General features: G+C 44.6%; 2 protein-coding genes across 2 annotated transcripts in view; both read right to left on the reverse strand.

The window, feature by feature from the left end:
* The window catches only part of CABLES1 (Cdk5 and Abl enzyme substrate 1), a 101414-nt gene extending 87715 nt beyond the window's left edge, over positions 1-13699 (reverse strand). The window contains exon 1 of the mRNA XM_063451478.1: positions 12955-13699. Coding sequence (XP_063307548.1) covers positions 12955-13610 — 656 coding nt within the window. The 5' untranslated portion in view covers positions 13611-13699. The remainder of the gene's footprint in view (positions 1-12954) is intronic.
* Positions 1-18591, reverse strand: part of RMC1 (regulator of MON1-CCZ1) — a 359458-nt gene that overhangs the window by 327213 nt on the left and 13654 nt on the right. The gene's annotated exons all lie outside the window — the stretch shown is intronic.

Raw genomic sequence — 18591 nt, forward strand, 5'->3', positions numbered from 1 at the left:
TCAAAACAGCCAGTGTGACCACAGTGCTTGGAGTAATCACTTAAAGGGACACTATAGTCACCACAACAACTATAGTTAATATAGTTCTGGTGAGTATAATCATTGCCTTCAGGCATTTTCATGCAAACACTTATTGCCCCTAGGGACACCTCCAAGTGGCCACTCCTCAGATGGCCACTGGAGAGAATTCCTGGCTCTGCAGCCCTGCCATTCAGCGTCTCTACGCTCTGCATGGGGACGCCAAATCTGATTCAATGCATCTCTATGAAGAAGTGCTGATTTGGTCAAAACAGTGTTTGTCCCGGCCCCATCCTGCCTCCTTGACGATTTTAGCCAATCCAATGCTTTCCCTATGGGAAAGCATTGGATTGGCTAAAAATGACCAGATTTTACTAATTTCATGACATAAAGTCATGATTTTATAAAGGACACGGAGGAGAGTATTATGCTATTCTCTCTTTTATTCCTCAGCAGCAAAAGAGAGAAATACTGTAAATATTCAACAAAATTTAAATAACATCATTTACCCCAAAGGGTTAAGCATATATAACACATTAACCAATGAGAGTGTCCCTATCCTAATAATGTCCCATGTGACCTTAACCCCTTAAGGACCAAACTTCTGGAATAAAAGGGAATCATGACATGTCACACGTCATGTGTCCTTAAGGGGTTAAGCCACTCCTCTTTCTTTTAATGTTGTTCACAGGGAGGGCGTAACTTACCTGGATTGGGTGGGATAATACTCGCCTCCGTGTCCTTTATAAAATCATGACTTTACGTCATGAAATTAGTAAAATCTGGTAATTTTATTAAAGGACACGGAGGCTCCTATTTTGCTAGTTCAAAGATGCGTGATCACTGAAGTGGAAAAATGAGAAATTGGTTGGAAATAAAATTCTCGGAACGTAGATTCTCTGGACCAATCAGCTGCACGGAGGAGGTCTTCTAGCCTACAACCAAGAGAAACGGCTTTTGATGCCATAGCACCCCTTACAGAATGTGCTCCGTACATGGAGGTATCAATGCCCGCCGACTCCATGATCCATTTAACCCAGCGAGATATGGTGATAGTAGAAACCGGATGGTGAGGTTGTCGGAGTGCCAGAAACAAGTCTGGATACCGGGAATCACAAATCGAGACAGTCCTTGCCTCATTCCTTGAGGCATGCTACTGGACATAACTTAACGTTATGTGGAAAGGCTGGGTAGAAGACTGATGTAGTGGATGTCTTCGTACGTCTTGATATGTTGAAGGAGACTCCTTCTGGTGTAAACGAGTTTGCCGTGAGGTCCAGTGCTCAGACATCTGAGACACGTTTACAGGACATTAGACACAATAGCGTAACCAACTTAGTAGTGAGTTGCTTGATCAAGCGTTCCTCATTTCTTGGCCAATTTTCGAAAAGTCTGAGAACTAGGCCAACATCCCATGAGGCTACATATTTAGGTCTTAGTGGGCATGCAAACTTGATGCCATGTAGAAGTCGGCACACCACTGGGTGCTTTCCATTCCAGCCTTGATGGCCTGCCGAGATCGCTGATCTATGCAAGTTAATTGTATGATATGCCAGACCATAGTCGTAAAGTGAAGTCAGGAAACTCAGAACCTGACTCACATTTGCAGATATAGGATCCACGTGTTGTTCCATGCACCAACCATTCCATGCGTTCCAGGCGTGTAGGTAAGACTAACTTGTTCCTGGGGCCCAAGCTCCTGCCAGGAGATCCAGAGTTGCCTGTGGAACATTTGGGATGTAACAGGGTCCCCTGAGAAAGGAGGGAAAGCGTAGTGGCGGGTTTTCGGCCATGGTTGGAGGAAAGCGTCCGTCGCCAGAGCTTCCTGATCCGGCCTCCAACTGAAGAATTTTGGCAAATGTGTGTATAAGCGTGACGCGAAGAGATTGATGTCCAGGGGGCCCCAAAGTGATTGTAAGTGGCTGAAGATGACCGGGTTCATCCGCCAGTCGCTGGCATCTCGTAGGTGTCTGGAGTTTCAATCCGCTACTACATTGGACATCCCCGGAATGTACTCGCTACCGAAATGTTGCAGTCCAGACAGAATTGCCAGAAATCTTTCGCCAGTTCTGCTAGTATTGTTGACCTCGTGCCCCCGAGGTGGTTGATATACCGGACCGCTGATATATTGTCCATGCGTAATAGAATGGAGCAGATGGTCGATATACTTAAAAGACTCCGTAGAGCAAACGATCCTGCTAGCAGTTCTAGGCAGTTGATATGTAGTTTCTGTTCCTCTAGGGACCATTTTCCTCCAGTGGAGATAGCTCCACAGTGTGCTCCCCGGCCGAGCATGCTTGCATCGGATTCCACTATGATGTCTGGGGTGGTTCCGGAGATCACTCGGCCGTTGGGGTTCCACTTTGGCGGTGCAGTCGAGAGGAACAGAGTCTGAGTAGGAGTGCCCTGAGCGAAGGTATTTGGCTTTCAGTCGTTGGAGTGCCCTGTAGTGCAGAGGCTCAGGGAATATGGCTTGGATTGACGCTGAGAGGAGGCCGACAATCCTGGCCAGTTGTCTCAAGGTAAGAATGGGACGTGCTAAAGTCCGCCTGATATCCTTTTTGATGGATTTGACTTTGGCTGTCAGGAGTAGGAGTGCTCCGTTCACAGCATCTATAGTGAATCCCAGGAATTCTATTGACAGAGGGTTTGGTGACCGACTTCTCCCAGTTGATTAGAAACCCCAGGTTTTCTAGTAGAGTCCTCGTCCAGGAGAAATGTTCGTGGAGCAGATGAGGGTCTTGCACCATTTTGAGGATATCGTTCAGGTATATTATGAGTCGAACTCCTCTGCTGCGTAGAAGGGCGACCACTGGTTTCATGAGCTTCGTGAAGCACCATGGTTCCGACGATAGGCATTTGAATCGCCATAAGGTCTCTTCCCATTGGAATTGTAGGAAGTTTTGCACTCTTCGGCCATCGGAACCGTGAGGTACGCATCCTTCAAATCGAGCTTGACCATCCAGTCCCCTGTAAGCAGGAGATCTCTTAGAGAGTGGATGCCTTCCACCTTGATGTGGTGGTATGTGACAAACATGTTTAGGGGTCGTAGGTTGATGACTGGACGGACGCCTCCGTCCTTTTTGGGAATCAGGAAGAGGTTGCTTAAGAAACCCGGTGTGAGAGGGAGGACTTCTGCAATAGCGCCCTTGGAGGCTAAGGCTTGTACTTCTTGAGATATTAGGTATTGGTCGTGAGTGGGAAACACCATGCGGTTGGGGGGGTTGTATTTGAACAGGGTAGTGTACAAAATCTATAGAGTATCCCTGAACAGTGTGAAGGATCCATGCATCTGCAGTGAGCTTGCGCCATGCAGTGACAAAATGACACAGTCTGCCCCCTACCATAGTTGGTGAAGCCAGATGTTGAGGTATAGAACTTACCATAAGGTCGTCGGCCATAGGAAGAACCTCTGGGTCCCCGAGACTGCCATGGTCTGCCCCGGACTGGGAAGAACGGTGCGGTAGTTCTGGCTTCAGGTGTTGTAAGCCTGGACTGTATGGGGCCTCGGTAGCCCCGGTATGAACCCCGGGGTGCTCAGCCGGGCAGACGGCCCCGATATCTGCCGGCCCCGCCAAAAACTCTGGTGGAACACTCGTTTCATGTTGGCCTGAGCTTTATCAGGTGCCGTAAAAGGTGCCTACATATGTGCCTAGCTCTTTAACAAAAGTATCTCCAAATAGGAGGGCTTTTGCCTGGGGTCCAGGCTCTGAAATAGCTAGGTTCACTAGCTTAGGTTCTATTTTTATCAAGATTGCCTTGCACCGTTCTGTGGCTACCACCATATTGGCGTTGCCCAGCAGGCATACGGCTCGCTGGATCCAGTCCCTGAGTGCCTCTAAATCCACCGGGGTACCACCTGTTATTGCGCCTTTGACCATGTCGAACATTTTTGCAATTGGCCCTAGGATATCCAGGACCTTGTCCTGGCAATTCCGCCAGGCAAAATCCTGGCCCTTCTTGGCTTTCCAGCCTGATTTCCCCTAGAATTGGGCAGTTTTGGGGTCTAGGTCCGGGGTGGCGCATGCCATATCCGGAATAGTGGGGCGTGGGCATTCCGCCCGGAGTTTGCTCCGTGCCACCTTGTCGAGTGGTTTTCTAATACGAGCAGCGATATATTTTGCAACGTGCTCTAGGGGATACCACTCCAAGGATCTCAGGTGTTGTAAGGTGTCGGGGTCAAAAAGTGGTTCGCCTTGTGGATCAACCAGGGTGGAGTCGTCTACTCCATCTTTGGAGTCTGCTTCCACTCCTGTCATGGAGCTGTGCTCAGGGAGATAAAAAAACTGGGGTCATAAGAGTCCTCCTCATCGGACTCGCTCTGTGCCTCCTCTTGCTCCGACTCAGATTCAATGAGGGCTCTAGCCCCTTTCCAATTCCTCACCGATTTTGCCCGGTGGGGGGCTCCTTGTTGTGGTTCAACCACATGATCTGTGACAGGACGTACCCTGTCCGTCTGTATTGTTTTGGAGGCATTTTCGTCCAGGTGGTGGGACTTTTTGACAGCCTTACGCCCACTAGGGGCTACAGGATTATCCTCTGGGGGTTTAGAAGTGGAGGATTTCAGTGCCTTGGTAATTGACAGTGAGATATTGTCTGACATGGCCCCCATAGCGGTAAATATGGCCTTTGTCACGGACTTGGTCATAGCCGCGTCCAGGAGGGAATGGAACTCTTCAGAGTCCATTTGCTCCTGTGGCCCTTCAATCGTTGCAGGAGTTTTGGATTCCGGACAGGGTTTAGGGGTCATGGCCATGGCAGAGCCAGAAATATCAGTCATTTTATTTGATTGCATGGCCAGTAGGAAAGGATTAAATGACCGACAGATAAATATGTTTAGCCTTAACTGGGCACTACTATCTGTGGAGTAGGAGTGTGACCGTTTAGCAGCTAGCTAAATAAGCAATACAGCTTTAAGAGGCACAAGCTAGCAAGCAATACAGCTTTAAGAGGCACAAGCTAGCAAGCAATACAGCTTTAAGAGGCACAAGCTAGCAAGCAATACAGCTTTAAGAGGCACAAGCTAGCAAGCAATACAGCTTTAAGAGGCACAAGCTAGCAAGCAATACAGCTTTAAGAGGCACAAGCTAGCAAGCAATACAGCTTTAAGAGGCACAAGCTAGCAAGCAATACAGCTTTAAGAGGCACAAGCTAGCAAGCAATACAGCTTTAAGAGGCACAAGCTAGCAAGCAATACAGCTTTAAGAGGCACAAGCTAGCAAGCAATACAGCTTTAAGAGGCACAAGCTAGCAAGCAATACAGCTTTAAGAGGCACAAGCTAGCAAGCAATACAGCTTTAAGAGGCACAAGCTAGCAAGCAATACAGCTTTAAGAGGCACAAGCTAGCAAGCAATACAGCTTTAAGAGGCACAAGCTAGTAAGCAATACAGCTTTAAGAGGCACAAGCTAGTAAGCAATACAGCTTTAAGAGGCACAAGCTAGTAAGCAATACAGCTTTAAGAGGCACAAGCTAGTAAGCAATACAGCTTTAAGAGGCACAAGCTAGTAAGCAATACAGCTTTAAGAGGCACAAGCTAGTAAGCAATACAGCTTTAAGAGGCACAAGCTAGTAAGCAATACAGCTTTAAGAGGCACAAGCTAGTAAGCAATACAGCTTTAAGAGGCACAAGCTAGTAAGCAATACAGCTTTAAGAGGCACAAGCTAGTAAGCAATACAGCTTTAAGAGGCACAAGCTAGTAAGCAATACAGCTTTAAGAGGCACAAGCTAGTAAGCAATACAGCTTTAAGAGGCACAAGCTAGTAAGCAATACAGCTTTAAGAGGCACAAGCTAGTAAGCAATACAGCTTTAAGAGGCACAAGCTAGTAAGCAATACAGCTTAAGAGGCACAAGCTAGTAAGCAATACAGCTTAAGAGGCACAAGCTAGTAAGCAATACAGCTTAAGAGGCACAAGCTAGTAAGCAATACAGCTTAAGAGGCACAAGCTAGTAAGCAATACAGCTTAAGAGGCACAAGCTAGTAAGCAATACAGCTTAAGAGGCACAAGCTAGTAAGCAATACAGCTTAAGAGGCACAAGCTAGTAAGCAATACAGCTTAAGAGGCACAAGCTAGTAAGCAATACAGCTTAAGAGGCACAAGCTAGTAAGCAATACAGCTTAAGAGGCACAAGCTAGTAAGCAATACAGCTTAAGAGGCACAAGCTAGTAAGCAATACAGCTTAAGAGGCACAAGCTAGTAAGCAATACAGCTTAAGAGGCACAAGCTAGTAAGCAATACAGCTTTAAGAGGCACAAGCTAGTAAGCAATACAGCTTTAAGAGGCACAAGCTAGTAAGCAATACAGCTTTAAGAGGCACAAGCTAGTAAGCAATACAGCTTTAAGAGGCACAAGCTAGTAAGCAATACAGCTTTAAGAGGCACAAGCTAGTAAGCAATACAGCTTTAAGAGGCACAAGCTAGTAAGCAATACAGCTTTAAGAGGCACAAGCTAGTAAGCAATACAGCTTTAAGAGGCACAAGCTAGTAAGCAATACAGCTTTAGAGGCACAAGCTAGTAAGCAATACAGCTTTAAGAGGCACAAGCTAGTAAGCAATACAGCTTTAAGAGGCACAAGCTAGTAAGCAATACAGCTTTAGAGGCACAAGCTAGTAAGCAATACAGCTTAAGAGGCACAAGCTAGTAAGCAATACAGCTTAAGAGGCACAAGCTAGTAAGCAATACAGCTTAAGAGGCACAAGCTAGTAAGCAATACAGCTTAAGAGGCACAAGCTAGTAAGCAATACAGCTTAAGAGGCACAAGCTAGTAAGCAATACAGCTTAAGAGGCACAAGCTAGTAAGCAATACAGCTTAAGAGGCAACAAGCTATTTAAGCAATATAACTTTAAGAGGCACAAGTAAAACAATATGCAAAGCTGAGTAACGAGAAAAAACTAGGCACAGTTAGAGCAGGCTCACCGAGTGTTCCCTCAGGAATAAGGTCCCGGGGAGCACCGGTGACCTGCCTTGAAAAACAGACACGTTCCCGCCCCCAGGTGAGCGTATTGGCCGCGTTAGGAAAAAGCGTGGCAAAAACTCACTATGTGCGCATGGCACTTAGCCGTGGCTAACGCAGAGAACCTCCAGGACCGCGGGAAACGGTGCGAGGAGGGAGCCAGAGACTGAGGTCCCTTCAAAGCAGGATGGTAGAAAAGCCTGGTCGGAAGATAATCAAACTGACCAGGTGACTGAGGGAGGGGAGGGAAAAGAGAGCAACAAACACAGCAATAAAACAGTGATAAAAAAACAAATAATTTACCACAGAAAAAAAGGACAAATAAGGCATAGGTAATGCAACAAGGTTAAATTAAGGCAAATGTACCAAACTAAACAGAGATAAATAGATAATTTTCCAAATATGTAGAGAGATGTAAAATTGTACTTAGCTGAGGAGGCAGCAAAAGAAAGAGGAGTGGCTTAAGGTCACATGGGACATTATTAGGATAGGGACACTCTCATTGGTTAATGTGTTATATATGGTTAACCCTTTGGGGTAAATGATGTTATTTAAATGTTGTTGAATATTTACAGTATTTCTCTCTTTTGCTGCTGAGGAATAAAAGAAAAGGGAATAGCACAATAGGAGCCTCCGTGTCCTTTAACAAAAATCAGCCATTCTGATGTCATCAAGGAGTCGAGGCAGGGCCAGCGCCATATAGTGTTTCTCTAAGTCAACCTTAACAAAATTAAGTAAATTTGTAGGCGCATGAATCAAAGCATAATGTTGATAAATACTTGACTTTGGGGTAATATATAACATTTGACACAAATGCAATGTACCAGATGCCTGGCTGGCTCCCTTCAGTTCACCTGACCTTATCCCTTCCCAATATCCCTCTCCCTGCTAGCACATCTTTCATTCTGATCCTTACCTCCTCCGGTCATAACCTAATCAGTTTTGAGGAAAATATATGCCACAGCACAGTAGGGGCTTTTATTTTTCTATAATGAGTTCCATGTGATCTTGCTGTCCGTGTATGTTCAATATTTTACTGTAACTATTCTGCAGTCTAACTTTTCCTCCAAGTATTATACCCATCTATATTGCAACTCAATGACTGCATGAACAGGTTATTTTCACTCCTTGTATAATTTGGTAATCTAAGTAAAGCACACAATTGTTAAATAACAAAAACAGCATCCTGAATATTAGGTTTATTTAGGCTTTTATGATGTACACGTCATGATACGTACTAATAATTAACGTCATTTTAAAAAGCATATCATTTAATCTATAGCAGAATTATTAGCAAATGAAAAAAAATAAAAAAATAAGTTTAAAAATAGGTTTCTCCTCCGCCCGTCAATCGGTTGTTCTGCATATACATCTGTGCCAAAGCACTGACTGGGAGCAGGAAAGACCTCACACAGGCCCTTCTGCACTCAAAGCATAGCAACCATAGTGCATGGGCTGTGGTTGTTATGGTTACACACTAGCTGACACTTCTAGTGCTGGCTAGCGATGGAACGAAGTCATGCTTACAACATGGAGGAGGATTGTCCTGCTTGGTCCCAAAGCAAGGGAAATCAAACTAAAGCAGGTAGGACTGGAGGCGGGGGTCACAATAGTGTAACACCCACAAAGCCAAGGACATAGTGGCTTTGGAGCGGGGGGAGGAGTTTATATCAAAATATTTACACTAAATATATCACTTCCTAGATTGTAAGCTCGTTTCAGCAAGGCCTTTCGCCTCGCCTGCCATTTTTATTTTTAAAGAAACTCCATTGCAATAGGATTACAAGCCTGTATTCCTAACACTATAGTGAACCTGTTCTTTATTTAGAGCAGGGGTTCCCAATTACTTTTTCCTGTGGAACCCTTTGACATGGGGAGGAAGGGAGAATCTGACACTCTTGCGCACATACACAAACCTTGACACAGACTCTTTTACAGACACACATAAAAAAATATTTTATTTTACTCCACCCAGCCCCCACCTACCTTTGGGAGTGCTGGCATTGAGTCTCTATGTCCCACTGGTCCAGTGGGGCTGCTGGGCTGAGCGTGCGGTCTCTGAGGTCTAGTGGGGCTGCTGGGCTGAGCGTGCGGGCGGCAAAGGAGCAGTGATCTCCCTGCTCAGCTCCCTCGTGCGCCTCTTAGTGATGCCGGAGCGACGTCATATTCCGGCTCCGTCATCACTGCTGTGCGCATGAGGGAGCTCACTGCCCAATTGTGTTCTCTTAGGGTTCCACGGAACACTAATTGGGAAACGCTGATTTAGAGTATTTTTCTCCCCTGTGTGCTATATAAATAAATATGAAAAAAAAAATAAAAAAATTTAACATTCCCTTTTCAATTGCAAAGAGACTCCCTCTGCGCTGCTCATTTCTATGCAACATCATAGAGGAGCACTGGGGACCTGATGCGCATGCTTCTAGTGGCTGTCAATATGAGAGGTGATTAACCCTTCAAGGTAAACATTGCCTTTTCTGAAAAACAGCAATGTTTTCGTTTTTTACATTGAAGGATTAAACATACAGGGCCGGGGGGCAGAGCTTAGCAACTGAGCTCCTGCAATTTCAGGCCCAAATTTACCCACTTGGTATCACTGGAGCACTAATTACCCCACTTTTGGTAATTATTGGTGGCAGAGACGCAGGATGGGCCGCAAAACAAAGAAGCCCAGACCGGACAAGCCGAAACAGGGCCCAAACATTGCTGAACTCCTGAGGCAGACTCAAGGGGCATCTGGGCCTAAAATGGCCGCCTATCCAGAGACTTACTCTGAAATCTCGAGGAGGCAGCCACTCGAAAATTAAATGCATATGCCTATACTGCCTATATTGTATCACGCACATCAATAGAGCCAATGCATGGGCTAAGCCGAACCCACACGAGAGCTTTCCCTTTGCCCTACCTACCTCTAGCCTAACCGGGTAGATAGATCATAGATGACAAATTTCTCAAGTTACTACTGGCATGTACCTCCAGCTACTGGCTTACCCTCTATCAAACCTATATACCGTTAAAAAAAATAAAAAATTAAGTATTATAAGCCATACCATTGTTAACGATTGTTTACTGTTCTGATCGCACCTGCTGTTGTGGCTATGCGACATTGTTTGTCACCTTATGCATGACCAAAATAAAGAATTCTAAACATACAGGGCCACTGCACCCAGACCACTTCATTGGGATGAAGTGGCCTAGGTGACTTTGTGTCCTTTTAAACTACTAGAGAAGAAGAAAAATAGCCTCCCAGACTTACTGCAGCTTGGAATAGATAATAGAGAACAGTTTAGTTGGAAGCATTGTAAGGGTTTATTCACTAAATACCAGTTTTAGGAATTTGAAACCCATTTTAGGCATTTAGAACCAACTTGGTAAAGTTATTTAGCTGAGCCATAGTCAAAGCTTGTCAATTTTATCCTACATTTGGTAAATTTGATTATAATTTACGGCAATTCTGTGTTTATTGAATAACCCACATAAATATATATAAAATTATAATATGGACCTACAGTACAGTAAGCTATTTTCAATATTTCGACAGATTTTTTCCATTACATATACCGTGTAATGGCAAACTTAACAGGTCTGTATGGTTGATTACATTTAGATTGCTATTGCAATGATAAAGTTGTTAATTGTGTTAGTTGTATGATTACATTCCCGATCTAACCACCAAATAGTGCTGGCTGTTACAGAATTAATTTGTGCACTGCATTCTGAGAATTGCCATTACAGACTACACTACACAGATGCCTTTAGATACATTAGATAGAAAGCAGTAGCAAAATAAATAAAATATAGGTATCTTTAAAAAGGATAATGCCATCAGATTTCAACTTTGAATTTTAAAAGTTTATTAGATTTAATAAAATGTAATGATAAAAAATAAATAATGAAAAGGATGTATACTGATCTTTTTCAGAAAATTAAAAAAAAAAATTCCAACTGAGCAGCCATATTGGATCAAATTGTACGATTATCTGACCAACTGCTGTTCAACCTAATTTCCCTGTTCCTATAGGTTCACACAGAGAGCAACAGCAGCAAGGTTAGGTTGAGCAGCAGTTGGTCAGAACACTGTGGAATCAGACCCAACATGGCTACTTATTCTGATCAGTGGTGTCTAATCCTATTCCATAAATTGTTGCTTAGCAGTTGATTGACAGCCCTGTTCCCAATTTGGTGAATGGGGCTGCAAGAGCCATGGTTCTCTTTCAGGGCTAGTAATGGGAGCATAAACAGGCTATACAAATATTGGCATAGGCATAGAATTTTTTATATATATATATATATTTTGTATGGAACAAAAAGTTGCAGACATTCATGTAACAATATTGGCACATTTTTGTCGTTAAAGGCACAATCCAATGAATTGTCTCTTCTTGTTCAGTAGATAAACACCCAAAAGGAAACATGCATTATTTTTTCCCCCTGCAGGTCTGCTTTGTGGGGTATAATTAATTAACCACCACAAATGTGCAGTATTCTCAATTGAAATTATGATTTGCCTCATCCAAGGCAAACAATGATTACAACTTGTCCAAGCCTTGGCCAGACAGTCGTACACGGCAATAGCTGACATAACATCACCTTAATATAAAATGGCACATTTAGACAACTCCAAAAAAACAACAACAAAAAAAACCACATGTATAGGGACTTGCCAACAATTAATGTATTTCCTACAATATAACCCCCCCCCAATGAATTTATTTCCTACAATATAACCCCCCCCCCCCCCCCCCTCCTCAATCTACCAGAAAGCAGGTGAGAACTCCAGGGACATAACTGACCCATTTACAATCACAGCTGGATTTTTGTCTAGCGTCTTGGTATTGTCGGCCAATCAAAATCCAGCTGGGATCCAAACCCTGGTCAGTGACCAGAAAATATACCCATGAGAATAAACTAATGCATGCGCTGTCTGCTACAAAATGTCAAACATTCTGAATTAATAAAATCATATCCTATTAGATATAGATAGGTTTACATCTTTCTAAATATGCATACATGCTCAGCTTAAATGAAATAGTCATCCCTTAAAATAATGTTTTAGGTTTTGAAAGATGCATCCAGCATGCCTTTCTCTGCAATTCACAAAGCCACTGTATGTAGTTTGATGGCCATTGTTTGTTCCATTGAAGTCAATGGATACACAGATTGGAATCAGATGCAGCAATGGTTTTTAATTCAACTTTTCAGTATACGGTTTCCTTGTGTTCCCAGTTAAAGGAGACATTGCATCATTATGTCTAGTGCACTCTCAGCATGGTGAAAGTATTTTTGTATGATTTTCAACTAAATCTCTTAACAGTATTCAATTTAAAAGCAATCAGTTGAGTCCAAGGTGGTTCATAAACTGAGATGTGTGGGAAACCTACCAAGATGTTATATATTTGAGGCCAAATAGCCTACCTGGAAAGATTCTAAACTTTGTTGTTTTTTGTTTCCTCCCCTCTATCCTGCCCTTAAGTACTCGATTCCCTTGCCACTTGGCTACAACACCTGGTTTAGTGAATAATTTAATTTATCACTAATGACTTCAATTAAGTTGTCCATTTTTAAAATTTTACACTAAAAACAACCAAATTGGAAAAGTTCTCCAAAATGTGTCATGCTTACAATTTGCACTTGTGGGAAAAACCCATGTGAAATTATAAGATGTGCAAATGAAAACCACAAAACAATTGCAATGCAAAACCTCTCATTTGGAAAGATCCTTCAAACAGAAGTCAATGATGACGGTTTTAGTCTGAATTTTGCATTTCACCACATTTTTTGCCGTTTAGTGAATAAACCACCTCTGACTAAATTCAGGATTTTCAATCCCTTACATATAGATTACCCTGTTTTTTAAGATTTATAGTGTAACTTGGTCCATTATCATCATAATCATCTCAGCCAGCGGAATAATCCTTTTTTTTTCCTTTTGGACTATACGAATGTGCAGTTTAAACCTTTTTTTTTTTTGGCTATCCCTTACCGTGACCTGGGAATGTCGAAGGCACTGCTGGCTGTTCCCTGAATTTGATCAGGGCAAAAGTTTGGGGTTGCTGAAGTCCTGAATGCTGGGGATAGAATTGCAGAGGTCAGAGAATTCAGACGACTTCTGCTCCCAGAACACATGGCTAGGCCAGATACCCCACCGCCTGTAGCTACAAAAAAGGCATCATCTTCTTCTTCATCATCTTCCTCCACATCCTCTCTCACCTCTTGGCTTCTGTAATGGGTCTCGTGATCTATGCTGTCCTGCCTAGCGGCCAGAGCCCAGGGAGCTGACCCCACTGGGGAGGCCCAGCATGCCCGCATATGCTGGACATTGGCGTGGTGCAGAGGTGTTGCAAATAATGTTCCATTGAGGGGAGAACTGGGATTGCCACCCTTATGGGTAGGATGCTGACTTTGTCGAGTTCTGCATGTTGCACTTCCACCCCCCTCTCCGACTCCCCCATTATCCTGCAGGGTTCGCCCATCCAGGGAGATATTGGTGAGGAAAGAGAGGGCAGCCTGCCTCCTGCGAGGGTCCATGCGGTGCTGTCTCCTAGCATGATCAACACTGTGAGCACCTGGAGACTGCATGGAGGGACCCCCCATCATCATCCCATTGCTGCTGCTTTTAGTGCTGGTGGCTGTGGCCATAACGTGTGTGTTGATGAATGGAGAGATCCGTGCAGGCTGCCCAGAACACGACACACACTGCAGCCAGCCAGCAGTAAGGCACTGCTTGTTATTGCTGGGAGTGGGGCGGGATCATATAGATGTCATGCTTCCTCTCTTCCCCTCCCCTGTTTATGAGTACTGCATGTGGGCAGGAGTAGGTTGGATCTCTCTAACTTCTTAGAAAGTAAACCTAGAATCAGAACGTTGGCACCACCTGCAGGACACTCTAAACATTTTCAACATAAAGGGGTTTTATGCACTAAAAACCTAATGTTCCCAGTCAAGATTAGAAAAAAAAATAATAATAATCCGGCACAGCCCAGAGGCATCTAGACACCAAAATCTGGACATTCAGAAAAAGATTTATCGGCTTCTAAATTTTCAATGAACAGTTTTTGAATATAACTGAATGTAGCCCGTGTTTTACTCGGTCCAGATGCAAATTAATGGCTCAACTGAACAGAAATGTGCATTAGATAACTAACTTTTAGGGGAAAGTCAAAAATGAATACAATATGTGGAACAGTAACTTTTAAATCGTAACTTTATTACATACTTAATAAATGTGTGCGCAGTCTCAGTATTAATTATTAGTTGGGTTACCTACTTAAATAATGTAGGTAAATTCCTAACTTCATTGAGTTAGTTAAAACGTCTTATAAATAAATAACAACATTCACTACTCCAAAAATACTCTTATAGTCTAGGAAAAATATCTAGTTGTGTGGACTGAGAACTCCCACTGCCATGTGTGTAGTTACTCGGGGTCTCACAAGAAAGAATTTAGGGGAAACTGTTACCTCCACACCAGTATTAATTTTGTCGACTAACGATTTTTGGGAAATTTTAGTAGAGTAAAAGTTTTGAGATTTAGTCGACTAAAACTAAAACAATTCAGATGACTAAAATATGACTAAAACAAAAAATAGTTTTTTAGTCAAAAGACTATGACTACAACTAAAATGAAATTTGCAGCCAAAATTAACACTGCTCAGAGGGTCTGTGAAACGGGCAAAAGAGACAGACCAGGGCTTGGGAGAGAGACAGCTAGTGGGGTTGGGAGAAAACAAAGCGACACAGAGGGGCTGGGGAAGGAGCAAAAGAAACAGACAGAGACTTTAACTAAACCCATTACATTTTACTTGTGTCAACTCAAATCTACTGTAGATTAAGATGACTAAAACTAAACTAAAACAATTCAGATGACCAGGGCCGGCGCTACCATTAAGGCGGACTAGGCAGCCGCCTAGGGCGCCCCTTGGGAAGGGGCGCCGCCAGGAGCGCCGGCCCCCCTAATGCTGCAGCCGCCCGAGCGCTCTGCAGAGAGCCTCAGGCGGCTGCAGCTTCGCCCGGGCTGGTGCGTCCATGAGGGCGCACCGCCCGGGCGCAGCCAGAGGAGAGGGGCTGACAGGAGGTAAGCGCTCAGCGCTCCCTCCTGTCACTCCCTCACTGTAGCGTGGCCGAGCCCTGTATGATCCGCCGGTACAGGGAGCATTTGTCTCCTGTACCCGGACGGACTAACAGGAAGTGAACACTGAGTGTTCACTTCCTTTTAGTCCGGCCGGGTACAGGAAACAAAAGCTCCCTGTACCCGCGGACAGTACAGAGCTCGGCCACGCTACAACATAGGTAGGGGAGGGTGGGGGGCTGAAATAAATGGAGAGGGAGGGAGGGGGGGAGAAATAAATGGAGAGGGAGGGAGGGGGGAGAAATAAATGGAGAGGGAGGGAGGGGGGAGAAATAAATGGAGGGGGGGAAATAAATGGAGAGGGAGGGAGGGGAGGGCAGGAGAAATAAATGGAGAGGGAGGGAGGGGGGGAAATAAATGGAGAGGGAGGGGGGGAGGAGAAATAAATGGAGAGAGAGCGGGGAGGAGAAATAAATGGAGAGGGGGGGTAGAAATAAATGGAGAGGGAGGGGGGGGAGAAATAAATGGACAGGGAGGGGGGAGAAATAAATGGACAGGGGGAATAAATGGACAGGGAGGGGGGGAGAAATAAATGGACAGGGAGAATAAATGGACAGGGAGGGGGGGAATAAATGGTCAGGGGGGGATAAATGGACAGGGAGGGGGGGAATAAATGGACAGGGAGGGGGGGAATAAGTGGACAGGGGGGGGATAAATGGACAGGGAGGGTGGGGGAATAAATGGACAGGCAGGGTGGGGGGAATAAATTGAAAGGGGGGGAAATAAATTGACAAGGTGGGGGGGAAGTAATTGACAGGGAGTGGAATTGACGGGGTTAGGAGGGGGAATGAGAGTGGGGAGGGGAGAAGAGAGTGACAAGGGAGGGGGGAGAAGAGAGGGACACGCAGGGGAGAAGAGAGTGACAAGGGAGGGGGGAGAAGAGAGGGACAAGAGGGGGGAGAAGAGAGGGACAAGGGGGGAGAAGAGAGGGACAAGGGGGGGAGAAGAGAGGGACAAGGGGGGACAGAAGAGAGGGACAAGGGGGGGACAGAAGAGAGGGACAAGGGGGGGACAGAAGAGAGGGACAAGGGGGGGAGAGAAGAGAGTGACGAGGGGGGAGAGAAGAGAGTGACGAGGGAGGGAGAGGGGGAGAAGAGAGTGACAAGGGAGGAGGGGGAGATTGACATCCATCACACACACACAATGCACCCCTTGCACACAGAAAAACACACAATGCATTACACACACAGACACACACACACACAAGCAATTCAACCCTTACATACAATGCATCCCTTACACACACAGAAACACAAAATGCATTCCTTACACACACTCAATGCACCCCTTACACACACTCAATGCACCCCTTACAGGCGCACACACTGCATCCCGTACATACACAGAAACACACATTGCAGCCCTTACACATACAAACACAGATTCACACACATATCAGGACATCCCCTACTCCTGTGAACAAACTATTTGGTGGAACATGAAGGTGGACCCTGGGGCCCAGACCTTGAGCTGTGTAAAGGGCCTTTAAAAAATGGAGCTTCTTTCCGTTCTCCCAGAACACAAACAGCCTCCAGAGATCCGGTTCTACACCAGACGAGTGGAGCCAGACTGCAGCTAGAGCCCATCACCATCCTCATCTGATTGTAAGTAGGCAATCTAGTATATTATTCGTGGCACTAATCTCTAATTTACCTCACATTAAAGGGACACTTTAGTCCCCAGAACCACTGCAGCTTAATGTAGTGGTTCTGGTGTCTATAGCCTGTCCCTGCAGGCCTTTTAATGTAAACACGGCAGCACTGCAGCACTTGCGTTAGTTAACATGGGGCATTGTGAGGGGTGGGGGGGCGGCAAACTTGACTTTTGCCTAGGGCGGCAAAAATCCTTGCACCGGCCCTGCAGATGACTAAAATAAGACTAAAACAGCTTTTTAGTCAAAATACTAAAACTATGACTAAAACTGAATTGAACATTGCAGCCAAAATTAATACTGCTCCACACAGGGGTATTATAGCTCAGTGACAATGAACCTTTTTAAACCCTTAAGGACACATGACATGTGTGACATGTCATGAGTCCCTTTTATTCCAGAAGTTTGGTCCTTAAGGGGTTAAACCCGAGTGCCAAACTCCAACTTGAAATCAACTTATTTATCTCAAATTCCCCAAACTGCAATTAAACATGGAATATCACACAAATGTCTGAACAAATTAACTGTATTTTCTATTTATTGACTATTCTGTGACTTTAACATATACATCATTTTGGGTGCAAATATAGTATTTTCAAAAGGAAAAGTAAGGCATTTATATTAAAAATAAATCAAAGATTACAGATGTGCACAGAACGCTGATACAAATCAGTGGTGGTGGGCATCTGGTCAACCCATGTATTTTGCAAAATCCCTTTAAATACATGGTATTGAAACCGTGATTTGCTTCTCAGAAACCTGAAGGTGTGTTTCACTACATGCACAGTATAAAATATTAAGACTTTGATAACGAGGGTCTGTAAAAGAAAAATCCCCAAGAATGAAAAATGTCATGGCTCAAACATACAAACATCTTATGAGAACTACACTGCTACCCCTGTATTTACCTATTACATAAAGCAGGACCCGGCAATTCTGGCAGCTCTCCTCCATAGGGGGCACTATGTGTAAGATTCCCTCCCATGAGGGAGCAGTCATATAGCCCATGGATCAGCGCAGCTAAGAGGAATAGGCCTTGACAGAGCCAGGAGGTAGGCATAGCAGCATAGTTAGTGACAGCTAGCATGCTGGGTAGGGCGGAGCCATAAGGTGAGTATTTACACCAGCCATTATATGAAGTGGCCATTTGAACTGAACCTAAGCTTACCTGTCAGTTGTCCCTCCCACCCTCCCTGTATTTGGTTAGGTTAGTTGATTTCCCGTTTTTTCACAGCGGCGGGGAATGGCCTGGTTAAATCGGAGGGTAGATGGAGGAGAAAGTGGGCATCCTAAAGTTTAGTGTGGATTGGGCAGTGTTGCACGTGGTTGGTAGGTTCGAGCCCGTCGGTGGCTCGGAACCTGGGGGTGTGGTGGTGTCTTGGTACACCCTACACTGGAACTGGTGGGTAGCGGTGTCTTGGTACACCCCTACAATGGATATGGTGGGTAGCGGTGTCTTGGTACACCCCTACAATCGATATGGTGGGTAGCGGTGTCTTGGTACACCCCTACAATCGATATGGTGGGTAGCGGTGTCTCTGTACACACCTACAATTTAACCTGGTGGAAATGTGGTCATATTGGGCGGCCAGTTTCTGTATTAACATGTTATTTAGATTGTTATCTATTGTTATTATTGTGGGGTCATTGCTAGGGGTATGTTATGTATATGGGGGGATGTTAACTTTAATAAGATTTGTTGGCAATGACCCCATTTGTTATTCCTTAATTATTTTATTAATAATTTAATAAAGCTGTGAACTAATTATTTCCAACAGTATAACCTGTGTCCGTGTTTTAATGGGGGTTTGGGTAAGGTTGACGCATATGCCGGCAAATCC

Source organism: Pelobates fuscus, chromosome 4 (genome assembly GCF_036172605.1).
Source record: "Pelobates fuscus isolate aPelFus1 chromosome 4, aPelFus1.pri, whole genome shotgun sequence".
In the NCBI taxonomy this organism is placed as follows: domain Eukaryota; kingdom Metazoa; phylum Chordata; class Amphibia; order Anura; family Pelobatidae; genus Pelobates; species Pelobates fuscus.